Source organism: Alosa sapidissima, chromosome 24 (assembly GCF_018492685.1).
Source record: "Alosa sapidissima isolate fAloSap1 chromosome 24, fAloSap1.pri, whole genome shotgun sequence".
In the NCBI taxonomy this organism is placed as follows: domain Eukaryota; kingdom Metazoa; phylum Chordata; class Actinopteri; order Clupeiformes; family Clupeidae; genus Alosa; species Alosa sapidissima.
Genome location: NC_055980.1, coordinates 14,699,940 through 14,717,016, shown reverse-complemented (window position 1 = coordinate 14,717,016; position 17,077 = coordinate 14,699,940). Strand labels below are relative to the sequence as shown.

Here is a 17,077-nt window from a genome sequence, read left to right as displayed (position 1 = left end):
GTCTCTCTCTTGGCTTCTTTGATTTTGTTGACTTTGTAGAATTGCATTTGTAAATCCAGCTCTACTCTGTTGGGTGACTCTTCTCATTCCAGTGCAGTTCTATGTGTATCATATTTTCTCTCCTTCTGAATCATTGACATTCTGTCTCTTCCTGCCTTTATTCCTTTATTCCCCAACTTGCTTCTACATCCCCCCCACCCCCCTCTCTCTCCCTCCTTCTCTCCATCCCTCCCTCTGTCTCTCTCTCTTTTTTCTTCCTTATCTCTTTTTCTCTCTGGGTGTAAAATCACACACACACACACACACACACACACACACACACACACACACACACACACACACACACACTCCATCTCTTCCTGTCCTCTTCTGCCCCGCCCCACCCCAAGGTCAACGCCGAGACAGTGCGCTACTCCATCTGCATGTCCAAGCTGCGCGTGAAGCCCGGCGATATCGCGGTGCACGGCGAGGCGGTGGTGTGTGTGTCGCCACGTGAGAACAGCAAGAGCTCCATGTACTACGTGCTGCAGTCGCTCAAGGAGGACTTGCCCAAGGTACGACACCACAGAGCTCGACTGATTAAAACCACTCAAGGGGGGATGACACCCATTTTGTGCATGTGTTTGTCTTCAGGAGGTAGTCGCTGCACTATCTAGTCACCTCAGGGGTGTGGGAATGCAAAGCGACGATCAAAGGGAAAATAAACCTCTTGGTGTGTGTGTGTGTGTGGTGATCAGGCGTTTGGCTGGACTTTAAAAAGCTGCCTGAAGGATTAAGCACGGATGCAAATGTGCACTTGAACTTTACATTTTTTGAACCTCCAAGAGAGAGGCAAATTTGTTTTTGTTTTTTTGTGAGAGTTAGGAAAAGAGGGCTGTGATGTGAGTATCTACTCAGCGGTGGGTTAGTCTGTGTGGGTCCCAAGCTCAGCGGCCAATAAGGTCGACATCAAATCTCAGGGAAACGCCACCAATCCTGCTGATATCAGTTGATTGTCAGAATAAAGGCACAGCAGTCAGAGATGTGTGTGTTTATGCTATTTCAGAAAAAGTTTAAAATTATGATTGTGTGAAATTCATGAATTGGATTGGGAAAAATATCTAATTGTGATTTTTCTGTCAGATTGCATGCGCGATTTGATTTGCAATATAATTTTTGAAAGTCAAGCTTCAATTCAATATTCCAAATTTTGCTTTAAGTTGAGCCATATCTGTGACAAGATTAACCATTGGGACAGAGTTGTGAGTTGTATGATTAATTAATTGCGATTTCAATTAGAAATTGATTAATTATGCAGCCCTAATTTAGAGTGTGACTCTGTGTTTCATGTATTCTATGAGTCTGTATTTGAGCTACCTGTGGTAATATTCATAGTAGGTTAGTCCCCACAGGGAGGGTCTTCATTAGTGTGTGTGTGTGTGTGTGCGTGTGTGTGTGTGTCCACCCCTTCTGCGGCCTCCTGCTGTGTTAGGTGGTGGTGCAGGGCATCCCTGAGGTGGCCCGTGCAGTCATCCACATCGACGATCAGAGCGGCAAGCAGAAATTCAAGCTGCTTGTGGAGGGAGACAACCTCCGCAGTGTCATGGCAACCCACGGCGTCAACGGCAGTCGGACGACCTCCAACAACACTTACGAAGTGAGTGACCCCCAGCTTGTTGTGTCCAGTCTCAAGTGTGGACCTCAGAAGACTGTATAGTGCTTACGCAACAGATTGATTTCAAAAGGGTGGTGCTTCCTGAGTAAGGAAGGTCATGTTTGATCTCGCCTTGTCTGTCTTTTGCTACAGGTTGAGAAGACACTTGGTATAGAAGCTGCCCGCACCACCATCATCAACGAGATCCAGTATACTATGACCAACCACGGCATGAGCATCGACCGCCGGCACGTCATGCTGCTTGCTGACCTCATGTCATATAAGGTGTGTGTGTGTGTGGGTGTGTATGTGGTAGGGCTGGGACAAAGCGTTGATGTAATCGATGACGTCGACGCAAAAAAAATATGTCGACGCGTCGATTCGTCAAGCATAACGTGTGCTGCTTAATATTTTTAATTTTACACCTTCAGTGTTTTCCATACGTTGACTAATCTGTGGCTGGGCGCCACAAAATCAAAACCGGCCAGCACACATTGATGTTAAATTAAAGATAAGATAAAATAATTTCATTGAGCTGCACTTATTTTTACTCACGCAGCCTTTCCTCGCCCCGCCCGCTCTCTCTCGTAACGAGCTCCGCTGCATGTGCATTTAACAAAATATTCACGATTGTTGAAGGATTGTTGTTGCCACATAGAAGCACTGCATAGAACACAGTGGGCTAAATTGCTATTAAATCCGCTTAGCATCGTGACCATGCTGCGCAAATTTGTTCAAAACTACTGCATTAAAGTTAAAGTAAACTCTGCTAAGGTCTTATCACAACATAGTAGGGCCTACATTGAGGAGACTAAACTAAGTTAAGTTACAGTATGCAATCAAGCAGTATCTTAAAGCTAACGTTAGAATACTGTTTGGATGTCAAGTTTAGCATGCTTACTTACAGCTGCTTGTATTTCGTTACTCATGCAGGGCTCATTTTATTGACTCTGAATGTTTGCAAAATCCCGATGTAAACGGAAAGGTGTTTTCCAAGACTCAAAAGTGCTTGTCCCAAGGAGAAGTACGAACCGTTATTTGAACTAACTATGAATTGCATCCACACATCAGCAGCCTTTTAACTGTGTTAATGTTAATTGCAAGGATTTCCTCACGAACGTTTTAAAGTGACAGGCACTCAATTAGACCTATACACTACTGAACTTTATTGAATGCTACCTCTGACTAAGAATGCATCACTTTGCACTTGTATAGTCTTTTATTTTGGAATCTTAAGAGCAATAAACGTATATTGCAATGTTAAAGAATTCATGTTTAATTCATTCAGATATGTAAATAAACATGTATAAGTTGCTATTAGTCAGTTAATGAGGAGATAATCGATAATCGAATCGAAATCGAATCGGACTGAAAAAATGAATCGTTAGATTAATCGATGCATCGAAAAAATAATCGCTAGATTAACCGTTTAAAAAATAATCGTTTATCCCAGCCCTAGGGTGTGGGTGTTGGGTAGTTGTTTTGTCTTTGTAGCTTTAACCTCGATAAAATATGACTAAATTGAAATGCTGTTACCCCAAAATCATTTTATTTTTACGAAATTAATCTGTAACCACATATAACATAATCCTTACCTTAACGCTTTTTTTCATTAGAATAATGCTTGCATTTACATTTTTAGATTATTTTCAGGCTTGGATTCAGTGTTCATGCTGAGTGTCTGTGTGTGTGTGTGTCTTTGTGTGTGTGTGTGTGTGTCTTTGTGTGTGTGTCTGTGTCTGTGTTTCCATTTTTGTTATTATCCATTTAAGGGAGAGATCTTGGGAATCACCCGCTTCGGTCTGGCTAAAATGAAGGAGAGCGTTCTGATGCTGGCGTCCTTTGAGAAGACTGCCGATCACCTGTTCGACGCTGCCTACTTTGGCCAGAAGGACTCTGTTTGTGGTGAGAATCCATTCAACCTCCCCTCTTCTAGATCTTTTCAAATCAAACCATTTGATAGTTGTGGGTGCAAGGATAACGCTTAAACATACGGTAAAAAGCCCATTTATAGAAGCCCACGTTAAATGATAACGGCCATTTAAGACTAAGAAACGGTATCCATTGGTTATTTGCCGTTGTTTCCGGTAGGTGTATCCGAGTGCATCATCATGGGCATTCCGATGAACATCGGAACCGGCTTGTTCAAGCTGCTCCACCGAGCGGATAAAGACCCCAATCCGCCTCGCAGACCGCTGCTCTTCGACAACCCCGAGTTCCACATCCCCCTGATTACCTAGGGCTAACGCTAATCCTAACCCTAACTCTTACTCTAGGGTATTATTGGAGGGACCTTGCCAATAAAGAGACAATCTTCCATTTATAGAAATGGTCTGTGCCTATTGAGTTTGGGGGGAGACGGAATACTGTTTGGGCTTGAAGAAATAACAGCGTTACTGTAAGTATGACTCTATGTGAAGGGATATGTTTGATTTTGCAGTCGTTCAAAGGGAAGGCACTGACTGAGGAGTACACCTGGCCCCAGTCTTAACATGGGTCTATCTAACGGGTTCAGTCATTGAACATATAAGCAGCAAGTCCACCAGGGCTGCCGGGATTCTTTTTATTTTTTTGCTGCCCTTGTCAATCCCAGATGTTGACTGATGAGAAGACTTTTCCACAGGGAAGGAATCTGGACAGCCTTTGATTTACTCACTGTTGTGAAGTTCTCCTTCAAGTGGGAGGCTGTCATTACAAACATCTTTTTTTTCAGTGGAGACCTTGGATTCTTCTGAATTTTACCTCAAAACCGAGTGACTTAAGTTGCTCTTTTTTGTTTGCTGGCAGTTGTTTCATTGACACATTTCATTTGTTTGTTTGTTTTCAGTGTGCCTTCTTTCCTGAGTTATTGTACAATCTTGTGCAGTATGTTTTGGGTTGGTGTCATTTTTCTTTTATTTTTAAAGTAACTAGCTTGCTGTGTCTGCTTGTTGAGTTAGCATTTTCAGTTATTAAGATAGATTATTAAGTAGTGCAAAAAACAGGTAAATGAGTTAAATGTCTTTTATATTCCTATTGGTGTTTGCGTCCAGGCAAAATGGATGAAGCAGTCATGTTAATAGCTCTGGTTTTGGAGTTAGTTTGCCTTACTTTCTCTGCCAATCTCATATTGATGTGCAGAGATGTAAGACTAAAGCCTGAGTTTTTGTCAATTATTTTTTTTATTTTCTGTTTTTCATCTGTATAAAGCTTGATTTATATAGCCTATATATGTTTGTGAATGAAGTGTAAATAAAGGAAGGTCTATCTGGAGCAACATTTTACATTTGAGAATAGTCAAGCCTTGTTTACTGCCAGAATGTTTAATTTGCCATTTTAATTTAATCTACACTGCTAAAAAAATAAGGGAACACTTACAGTTTTCCACAATTGTTAAAACACATTTTTTGAAACTTTCCACCCTTTTCTCCATTCTCAAACTACATTCATAGAATGTCTGACGGTTCTTGCAAAATAAAACACTCCCCTTAAAAGTTTTACTTGTGTTCAGAACCAAACAGAGTATCGATCCAGTGTATGATTGAAGTGTTCCCTTAATTTTTTTGAGCTGTATATTTCAAAATACGGGCAGTGCTCCATGTCACCAGTGCATGTTCAGAATGTAGCAATCTCCTTTGGAATGTGTCTTTCAAACTTAATAGTGCACCTATTGACTTCAATACCATTGCAGGCTGAACACAAGCTTAGTATATTTAGATTAGAATTTGAACACAGTGCGTAAAATTTACGCTGTAAATATATAATCATATATTTGATCATAGCGAATACATCCACTCAACAAATCCACTGATGGAATATGCTATGAATATGATTAAATATTTATCAAGCAAACCAAGAAAGAAAAAACAACCAGGTGTCTTGATTTTCTTCAGACAGAAGGAGCTAATGAATAATGAAACTGAAAGAGTCAATTGGCGCAGCTCACAAACCTATAATCCTTTCCCCATATATTAAAAATAAATATTCACCACAAATCCCCCCCATTTTACCACTGTTTACCTTCCCCTTGGCAAACGTTAATTATTTTCTCAGGCTTAATTCGAATGGAGTGTTTTAATAATATAGCAATGTCACAATATCAGCCCATACCTCATTGCTTCAAACAGCTTTGTTTTTGGCTTACATTATGGGACCTGGCTTGCCCAGTGGCTACTGCTTTGAGCTAAACAAACTAGTGCTTTGTGCTCAGAAGTCTTCAAAACACATTAACCAAGTGCCTTTTCAGTTGAGCAGTGCAATGAATAATACACAAAATACAGCATAGGCACGGCTGTGCTCTTAGAACCCATAATTTTTTAAAGGATTGGGTGGCGCAATAAAGGTTGGCAGCTGCACTGAGCCATAGCACGTGTGGTGCACGGTGGCCACCACTACTTTGCACATGCTGGCTTACATGTGATATAAAATCCAAAGAGCCTTGGCTGTGTGTCCATTATTATGACCGCCGCTAGCGAAGCGGTCATATAGGGATTGTCAAAGTTTTTTTTTTTTTTTTTTTTTCCCCCCCGTCATCTACTTCCTGAATTTTTGGTCAACGATCCCCGGGACACCGAACCACCGGGGCACATGAAATTTGGTGGGTATGTAGCCCCACTAGACTTTTACAGAAAATTTTTGTTTCGTCCCCGGGGGCCACTCCCCCCCCCCCCCCCCGTGCTGGGCCCCCCGAACCGCAAAAAAAACAGTTTTTCCTAAATAACTACCTGAACCGTGGCACTGAGGATGAAGAATATTTTATGGTATGTTGGTCTCAAGGGCCCACATCAATCTGGCCCATAATCACTCATTTGTGATTTGCACCCCCCTGGTAAAAAAATGAAAATGCAATATTATTCTGCTTTAATCGCCCCTATCTTCAGTTAAGATGTTCAGAACTGCACCAAATTTTATGTATATGATTGACCTGGCATTTTCTGGGGGTATGCCAAGTTTCGTAGAATTTCATCCATGGGGGGTCTAAAAAAAATTAGGTTATGTGTACATTTAGTGACTGTACACTCATTGGCCTGTAGATGGCGGTGCACACAAATACACATGCACACACACACAGGCACCCACATACTATCGGTATTAGAACAACCGATACATAATTACAAATTTAGTAGGATTAAAAGAAAGCCAAAATAAATATTCATCATCATGGCTGCATTTCCAGTATTGGCGATAAGTAGTCGTTTGTCCACTAGATGGCGCATCGTTGCAGTGAGATGTAATTTTGTTGGAAGTTAAAAGTGGGTTGGAAAAACAATGGACGCTTCCTACAAGGACTGTAGTTTACCGCAGAGAACGTCTAATAAGAATAGGATGATGTTCACATGAAGTGTAATTCCCATTTCTTCTTGAAGCCGAAATAAATCTGAGGATGTTTATCGGACATGCTTGGTTTTTACTGCAAGTAAGTTAATCTTATAATATCAATAAGGACCTAGGTAATGTTACCGTTAGCGTTGGTTGAGTGATGGAGGCCAATTTGATTGATTGCATTTGTAGAAAACTATAAATGCGGTTATAGCCTACCAAGCAAATTGATAGCAGCACTGTAATTGTATCTTTCGACTGTCATTTGTTGCACGTGCTACAAAAATCATTCTGTGCAATGGAAGATTTACCAACATTACACTGGTCTGATACAGTTTTGCCTGTACATGCGTGAGACTGAGATGCCTGTTTATTTTGTTTTAAGTGCGTGCAGGGTGTGAGAGGGGAATCGATGTGCTTTGATTCCAGCTTGGAAGTTGTAGTCTGTAAAATGAAAAAGCACGTGTTTGTTAAGTATCCAAACAAGGACACCTTCATTTCATTATGGCTGCTTTAGCAACACACCTTAAGCTACTGTGTAGTGGGTCCCATTTAGAAGTGGCTACTTCATTCGCGCTTTCCTTGACTCATGGAGCTGCGTGAATTTTATTACAAGTTTTCGCCACGATATGGCAGTTTAAGTCCGCTTGATAGGCTACTGTAAGGCGTAAGCCATTGGTTTCCAAAGGAGATTTTATTTGTGTCGCCAGCATAGCCTATTGACAATTTATGTTGTAAATAGGCCTACCTTATAAGCCTACCTGTAGCTTAGGAAAGCTAACAGCTTTCTATTAGGATCTAGTTTGTTAGTTACAGTTTTGTCATAACTCCCTGATGCATTTTTGCATTTAGAATAGCCAGAGCGTGGAAATCTCAATCGAAAAATTTAACAATATCGGGTGCCTATGGACTAGGCTGGGTGAACCCAGCCTGATCTGCCCGCTATTTATTTTTTGATTTCTTAAAAGATTGAGCTTGGTCTGGTGTAAGCCAGACTAGCCATGGACCTCAGTTACACAATGTAAGGGAACATGAATCAGCTTATATTTGCACAAACAATAACGGACAACAGCTCTTCAACTTTGGCCCGTTAAAATGTGAACAGTCTAGCGACGCATTTCATCAAGGCCCATTTGGACATGTCAGTCATTTGCACCACTGGTTAGATGTAAAACAGCATTTCATTTCAGACTACTGTTACTTTTTGTGCATTAACAATAACGTTTCAGACTACTGTTACTTAATTTGTGCATTGACAATAAAGTATTACATGTATTACATTATTACAACTAAAGATGACTAAAATCTTATGTAGAAGAAGAAACATTCACAAAAAATCCATCCAAAAATGACCTTTGTTTTTGATAGCTGTTGAAAACGGCATGGAACTGACGGATATGTTTTTGTTTATAAATAAATAAATAAATAAATAAATAACATTATGCTGATACCTTTTGCTTTTCCCAAATACAATGTAGCCTACAGGTGTAAGTGACCTTTCATCAATCCAGTTGCAATGGATGAACTGTGATGAACTGCCCTACTTGTGATTGTTTAGAGATTTTAAAGGTTTTATAACAATGCTACATCTTCTTTGGCTATTCTACAATCTATTCACCTTTTCAGCACCAGGGGCCTATTGCACAAAACTAGGATAAGGGATTAAGCCGGGATATCTTGGTTATCCTGGCTCAATTTATCCGTGATCCAGTTGCACAAAAGCGGGATGGGGGCAGCAGGATATGTTATGGTATAAGTTACCATGGTGATTTATTCTGTGGAGCTAGCCTGCTCCAGACCAGGCTAAGTTCCAGGATCTATTTAATCTCATCCCTTATCTCAGTCAGCAGTCACCACAAACGGAAACCAATAGTTATTCCACTGCCCACTACACATTGTTATCACATATACCTAGACCCACTGTCATTATTTAAACGTTTGTGATCATTAAATAACTTTTACATACTCACCATTCCCGACCTGTCATGCGACAATGTGACGTCACGGGAGTGCCTAACCATTTTGCGCGTGGTGGTCGTGGCACTAGTTGCAATATTCTCCTAAACAGAGGTGTTGCTGTTTGTTGCTGTGGTGAAAAGGCTATCGCTACCTACTTCACACCGTAGAAGAAGCAATGAAGCCCCTCTAGTTGCCATGGTGAATCAGTGAATCGGTGGCGGGGTCTATTTGAGGGAGCCATGAGCGCGCACTTATCCAGGATAGGTTTCACCTGGCTTGGTGAATCCGTGTCTGCTCATCCTGGCTTGCTCGTTGTGCAACCAATTAAGCCTGTACGCTCTTGTTTTGGATTCATTGAGCGCAGCTCAGTAACTTATCCCGGATGTCTTAATTCTGCTTTTGTGCAACGGACCCCTGTAGGCTACTTTCTGTGCAGCCGCACACACACACTCAGCCAAACAAGCATACACAAAAGTTTCAAGAGTGGGGGATGGAGTAAAATATGGAGACAAATTGAAGTGTGATTTATTTTCGCGGAACGGATGTACGGGACTGAGCGGCGGTCATATTTTGTACCACTATGCGGTACATCTAGTTATACTAACTGATACAAGAGGTAAAACATCAAACTTATTTTATTTGTTTTTAACCACGGTTACAAAATGAGGCAACAAATTATTTAACACTTTAACCACAATATTCATTATGCAATATAAGTTGTCTTCTGCATCAGAGGGGTATTCCAGAAAGGAGGTTTAACAAACACTGAGATAAAACTTAACCTCTGGGTTGTCTGAACCTGTGGCGACTAAACCCGAGCTGTCGGTTCCAAAACACCGGTTACCAGTTAGTTCAATCAACCCTGTGTTAGATAACCTAGAGTTGTGCGCGTTCACGGCGAACTTATAAAGGCATCATCTATTGAGAGTCGAAACCATGAGTGAAACCGGCGAAAGGAAGAGCACCGTATTTTAGTCGAGGCTTACGAGGAGGAGAGAACTGTAATAACAAAAAAAAAGAGTAACACTTAAGCGCCTGCGTCCGAGACCTTGCTTGGCAGAGAATAGCCTAACTCAGTGCTTTTCAAAGTGGGGGCCGGGGCCCCCTCGGGGGCCGCGAGGGGATGCCAGGAGGGCCTCAGCAAGTTGGAGGGAAAAATAAAAGCAAGAAATAAATACATTTGAAACATTTAAAATACACTATGAGGGTTGTTATACAATGCCATTATAATAATGTGACGCATATCTGAACATATTTCCCATGATAATGACTGGGAATAATAGTAGAGTGATGGCTCTCATATAGCAGAAAGCCCCAAATAACATTTTTACACACTGTATGCTCCATCGCAATGTGGTTGTGGCTAAAATAATTATTAGGATTAGCTTAATGTATTTTTACATTTGCGTAGTATTGTCAATGGGTTTAATTAATAAAACATCAAGGGGGTCCTTGGCCAGAACCTAGTGGTATTTGGGGGGCCTTGTCGTGGAAAAGTTTGGGAACCCCTGGCCTAACTGACCGTGTAAATGCGTATGTTTAAGATAGCCTATTTAATGTCAAAAGCACAATTAAATAATTCACTGGACATCAGGTGTAGCCCTATTGACTGCTTTGAATGATGGTTTCTTAAACTAGCCTACCTTGTCACAGATTGAGCGGGCCATAGAATTCTTTGAGAATCCCAAATGTAATTTTCTATTTTAACACGGGTTCTGCAGCTGTGGGCCACGTTAAACTTTTGCGCTCCATCATCGGAAGGGTGAATGTCAGAAGGCATGCCTATTGGACACATTTCGGTGCACATTTGGAAAATGTTATAAGTGATGCTGACCTGCCAGTTGGTGAAACTACACTTTAATGATCCTCGTGGGTTTGTGTCCAGGAAAACGAATGAAGTTGCGCAGGAACTGCTTTAGCGCAAGGCAAACTTTACGCACTGACTGACAGCTTGCCGATATGCTCTGCGTCTCCAACACTATAAAAACTCCCAGTCGGAGAGCGTGTGTAGCCTATTAAAAAAATATTTTATCCCAAATGCCATGGGCGTAGATTTGCATGGGGACCGAAGGACGTGTCCACACCAATGTCAAATTACGACTGCAATGTCCCCACCAATATTCAGGTTGAAATGGGGGGGAAAGCGCTCACATGCCCTACACAGAGTTAAATCATTTCTCACTTCAGTGCTGCGGATCATCTCGTACAGATCTTGTAATGTGCAGTAGCCTGTAAGGGTAAATCGCGCTGATTGGAAGTTACCTATAATAACTACCAGTGAGCCGCAGTCTCCTGCGCAGCGCTTCAGCTTCACTTCGGCATATGAAGTGCGTCCAAATTCACCCATTCTTCTCTGTTGAACTCCTCGAGAAGTAGGCTACTCATCACACGTGCCACATGAAAGAGCCTTTTCTACCGTGGTAAAGTTGGTTTTATATTGGACGTTGGATATTCGACACATTCGAAAAATCTATTTAGCACTGACTACGATGGTCGAGTTTGTGTCAAACCAACTTTAATGTGTTTAAACAAGGTCTGCCTATATTACACAAAGCTTCTTTTGTCCAAAAACCCATGTTTTGATTTTATGAATTTTTTATGCTGATAAAAGATTTCAATCTATTATGCGGCTTCACCTTTTGACTTACCCATACTAAAACACATCTTCTGAACTCGGCATACTGCCCTTTCTAGGACACAAAGCTTCTTTTTCCTTAAAACCTGCTCTTTGATTTTATACAATTTTTAATGTTAAATATTTCAAATCTATTATGCGGCTTACCTTTTTGACCTACCCATGTCAAAACACATCTGGTGAACTTGGATTACTGCTCTATATAGTACACAAAGCTTATTTTTCCCCAAAACCCATTCTTTGATTTTATAAATATTTTTTAATGTAAAAAAATGCTTTAAATGCTTTAAATCTATAATGCGGCTTGACCTTTTGACCTACCCTTGTTAAAACACATCTGTTGCACTCAGCTAACTGCCCTACATAGTACACAAAGCTTCTGTTTTTCAAAAACTCATTCTTTGATTTTATATTAATATTTTACTATTCAAAAATGCTATAAATCTATTATGCGACTTCCACTTTCGACCTACCCATGTTAAAACACATCTGTTACACTCAACTAACTGCCCTTCATAGTACACAAAGCTTATTTTTTCCAAAACTCCCTCTTTGATTTTATATACATTTTTTACTATAAAAAATGTTATACATTTATTATGTGCCTTCCCCTTTTGACCCACCCATCTCAAAACACATCTGCTGCACTCATCTAACTGCCCTACATAGTACACAAAGCTTCTTTTTTTCAAAAACTCCCTCTTTGATTTTATATACATTTTTTTACAGTAAAACAATTATATAAAATCAAAGAGGGAGTTTTTGGAAAAAAGATAGATAGGTAGATAGATACTTTATTGATCCCCAGGGGAAATTCAAGGTCTCAGCAGCATACATACAAGACAAACACATTCTTTAACAGCAGAAGAGTAATTAAAGTATATAATATAAAAACACAACTAAGCACAACTAAGAAGCTTTGTGTTCTATGAAGGACAGTTAGCTGAGTGCAAGAGATGTGTTTTAACATGGCTAGGTCGAAAGTGGAAGTCGCATAATAGATTTATAGCATTTTTGAATATTAAAAAATGTATATAAGATCAAAGAATGAGTTTTTAAAAAAATAAGCTTTCTGTACTATGTAGAGCAGTTACCTGAGTGCAATAGATGTTTTTTAACGAGTAGGTCGAAAGGGGAAGTCGCATAATAGATTTATAGCATTTTTAATAATAAAAAAATTAATGTAAAATCAAAGAGTGAGTTTTTGGAAAAAAGATGCTTTGTGCACTATGAAGGGCAGTTACCTGAGTGCAGCAGATGTGTTTTGAGATGGGTGGGTCAAAAGGGGAAGGCACATAATAAATGTATAGCATTTTTTACAGTAAAAAGATGATATAAAATCAAAGAAGGAGTTTTTGGAAAAAAGAAGCTTTGTGTATTATGAAGAGCAGTTAGCTGAGTGTAACAGATGTGTTTTAACATGGGTAGGTTGAAAGTGAAAGTCGCAAAATAGATTTATAGCATTTTTAAATAGTAAAAAATTAATATAAAATCAAAGAATGAGTTTTTGAAAAAAAAAAAAAAAGCTTTGTGTACTATGTAGGGCAGTTACCTGAGTGCAATAGATGCATTTTGACTTGGGTAGGCCAAAAGGTCAAGCCGCATAATAGATTTATAGAATTTTTGAATAGTAAAATATTAATATAAAATCAAAGAGTGAGTTTTTGGAAGAAAGAAGCTTTGTGTACTATGAAGGGAAATTAGCTGAGTACAACAGATGTGTTTTGACATGGGTAGGTCAAAAGGTCAAGCCGCATAGTAGATTTATAGAAGTTTTGAATAGTAAAAAAATAATATAAAATCAAAGAATGAGTTTTAAAAAAAAAAAAAGCTTTGTGTAATATGTAGGGCAGTTACCTGAGTGCAATAGATGTGTTTTGACATGGGTAGGTCAAAAGGTCAAGCCGCATAACAGATTTATAGCATTTTTGAATAGTAAAATATTCATATAAAATCAAAGAGTGAGTTTTTGGAAGAAAGAAGCTTTGTGTACTATGAAGGGAAATTAGCTGAGTACAACAGATGCGTTTTAACATGGGTAGGTCGAAAGTGGAAGTCGCATAATAGATTTATAGCATTTTTGAATAGTAAAAAATGTATATAAAATCAAAGAATTTTTTTTTTTTGAAAAAAATAAGCTTTGTGTACTATGTAGGGCAGGTACCTGAGTGCAATAGATGCGTTTTGACTTGGGTAGGTCAAAAGGTCAAGCTGCATAATAGATTTATAGCATTTTTGAATAGTAAAATATTAATATAAAATCAAAGAGTGAGTTTTTAGAAAAAAGAAGCTTTGTGCACTATGAAGGGCAGTTAGCTGAGTGCAACAGATGTGTTTTGACATGGGTAGGTGAAAAGGTCAAGCCGCATAATAGATTTAAAGCATTTAAAGCATTTTAAAAAAATAATAATAATAAAAATCAAAGAATGGGTTTTTGAGAAAAAGAAGCTTTGTGTACTATATAGAGCAGTAATCCGAGTTCACCAGATGAGTTTTGACATGGGTAGGTCAAAAGGGCAAGCCGCATAATAGATTTGAAACATTTAACATTAAAAACTGTATAAAATCAAAGAGTAGGTTTTAGGGAAAAAGGAGCTTTGTGTACTAGAAAGGGCAGAAAGCCGAGTTCAGGAGATGTGTTTTAGTATGGATAAGTCAAAAGGTGAAGCCGATTGAAATCTTTTATCAGCATAAAATTTTCATAAAATCAAAACATGGGTTTTTGGACAAAAGAAGCTTTGTGTAATATAGGCAGGCCTTGTTCAAACACATTAAAGTTGGTTTGTCACACACTCGACCCTCATAGTCAGTGCTAATAGATTTTTCGAATGTGTCGAATATCCAACGTCCAATATAAAAACAACTTTACCACGGTGCCTTTTCTTAGCTTTTAAACGGTGCTAGCTAGCCACTATTTGCTGTGATAAACAGTTCGCGAGAAAAATAACTTCAAGAGATTGAATAATTATTCTCTGCGCCCATCTCTACATCCATTCGTCTCGGTGGAATAGCCTACACTCTTCACGCAACACATGACAAACCATATATCAGAATAAACAGCAGACCTTACCGAACACAAAGGTGTAATGCATTCCCGTGTATAGTTAGCTGTTCCAGAGTAATCCGGTTTTGAAATAAATTGTAGCAAAATTCAACATGGTCTTTCGGCTTTAAGCATTTCTTAAAACTGAGCTGTGCTTACATCGCCTAGATATCTGTAAATATTAGAATCAGAGAATATACAGGCAGCTCACGGTTAAGAGTCACTGTCAATGTAGCCTTAATGATTTCTTTTCACAAAATGCTAAGCATGCATGTATTTAAGTTTCTTAAAACTGAGCTATGCTTAAATGGGTCAATGCATGATTTCATAACAGATCAAATAGAAAATAAATGTTGAATGTTAAATATAGCCTACATATCTGTATATTAAAAAAAAAAAAACAGATTATGTAGGCTACACAGTATAGTTAGATCAAGTTGGACAGTAGCACATTTTAATCATTTTATACATCTATAGTGGCTGGTGAAAGAGTTAAAGAGTTTTGTTTTTGTTTGTTTTTTTTTTGGGGGGGGGGGGGGGGTGTCAGTGGGTACGAAAGCTCAGACCAAACCTACGCCCTTGCCAAATGCCATCAGCATTCTTAACCAAATTAATTATATCTAATGTGTCTGAGATGTTGTCGATCTGTCTGATAAGCCAAACACAAATGTCCACTGGTGTAGGCTACATTAAAGATGTATTTTATTCTAATCCACCATGCGTAATGTAGGGATGGAGAATGCTTTTCAAGTAGCCTATATTTAGGATTCAGCTGAAAAACTCTAGCGCTCTTGAAACAGTCGTTTGGAAAAGAATGGATAGGCTTTCATGTGATGTCGTGGTCTTATCGCCCTCTCACGGTAAATTGCACGGATGAATATTACATGATTTTGTGCTTCTTTGTCAATCGGACCTTCGTCAAAATGAAACGCCATTGTGTGACAAGTGGAAAAAAAGCGGCCTGATTGAACATGCACTGAAATAACCGAACATAATTGAACATAACCTGAACAAAACCTACCCCCTACCAGGTTAAGTTCAGAGCCTATGTTACCATAGTTACTTATATAGCCTGATCATTTTTGAGCTTTCTGGAACTGAAATCCCAGGTTTACCGTTTACTCTGGGTTTACATACCCAGTTCAGTTCAGAGCCTGTGTTACCATAGTTACTTACATAGCCTGATCATTTTTGAGCTTTCTGGAACTGAAATCCCAGGTTTACCGCTAACTCTGGGTTAACATACCCAGTTAAGCCAGTAAACCTGCTTTCTGGAATACCCCCCAGGAGTTAAGCAACACAACAATAAACATCAGTGCTAGTCACATTTGCATTCTAGTGCTGTAATGTCTGCAAATACAATGCAGAAGACATGGCATGTTAAAGAACTGATACGATCTTAATTGCTTGTCGTTCTTGTATAATTTGCTATTGTTTACAGAACTTGTGACCTTGCTACCAAAGAGGTCAAAAGGAGAGCAAATACAAATGTCACCATGCACATCAAAACAAACAACACATGAACAAATATCTACTTGGGTACTTTCAGCTATACAAAAATAAACCCTCTGGGTAGACATAATTTTTAGATCTATTTGCAATTAGAGCAAAATGAGTATGCAACCATAGAGCATCACATAACAACAAAACATAACATTTTTAATGAGGCAAAAACAGGATTAGTTCCAACTGGGAACTGCTTTATCTCTGAAAATCCAACATCACTCAAAGAATGCTCTAAAGCGGAGATGGCATGGTGATCTCTAAGAGTTTTTGGCAACCTGAGCAGTTGTATTTCACAGCTTGAGGCCACACAAGAAGGTCATTACACTTGTGTTTCACAATGGCAGCTTAAAACAAACTGTGGTTGTATAGACAGGCCTCCACAACCTTTAAGAGGAGTTCAGATGTTCACTCGACATTACCTCAGACCAATGAGAGAATCTGGAGATTTGTTTACATTCTATTTTTCTGTAGTGCCCTTTGACCATTTTGTTCTGTAGCTGATACCACTTTTGTCCAAAATGGCATGTTGACATTCTTGAAGCAACCGGCAGGATTATCCAAATCTTCAGTCACTCTTGGAGCTAAAATTAAGGGCTGAGACTTGTTTTACACAGTTCTTGAACACAAAGAACAAGAACTCACCTCACAGTTCCATAGCCTCCTGGGAACCAAGAAAAAAAAGTGTCCAACAATTTCTTTTTTTTTGTTGTGATTTCCTTTCTATTTAGGATTAAAAAAACATCTTACAATTTTTATTTTTTTTAATTTATTTGTATTTGAAATTTTATAGCATGTCCTCTATGGTGGACAAAAGGACCGTTTTACTATGAAAAGGTAGCCATGAAAATAGACAAAAATTGACAAATTAAAATTGACAAGGACCAATTTTAGTGGTATTAAATTAAGGGTAATATAAGGGAAAATGTTATTTATCCTTCTAGACTACTTTATTTGCCTTTTTGGACAGTTGTATTTCTTTTTTCTGGATTGTTCATTTCATTTT

General features: G+C 39.0%; 1 protein-coding gene across 2 annotated transcripts in view; it reads left to right on the top strand.

Annotated features, from left to right (window-relative positions):
• Nucleotides 1-4,901, top strand: part of polr3a (polymerase (RNA) III (DNA directed) polypeptide A) — a 40,567-nt gene extending 35,666 nt beyond the window's left edge. For both annotated transcript variants that reach the window (XM_042083337.1, XM_042083338.1), the window contains 5 exons: nt 390-554; nt 1,472-1,636; nt 1,787-1,918; nt 3,406-3,538; nt 3,725-4,901. In XM_042083337.1, the coding sequence (XP_041939271.1) occupies nt 390-554; nt 1,472-1,636; nt 1,787-1,918; nt 3,406-3,538; nt 3,725-3,873 (744 nt within the window). In that variant the 3' untranslated portion in view covers nt 3,874-4,901. The remainder of the gene's footprint in view (nt 1-389; nt 555-1,471; nt 1,637-1,786; nt 1,919-3,405; nt 3,539-3,724) is intronic.
• Nucleotides 4,902-17,077: the final 12,176 nt, after the last annotated feature.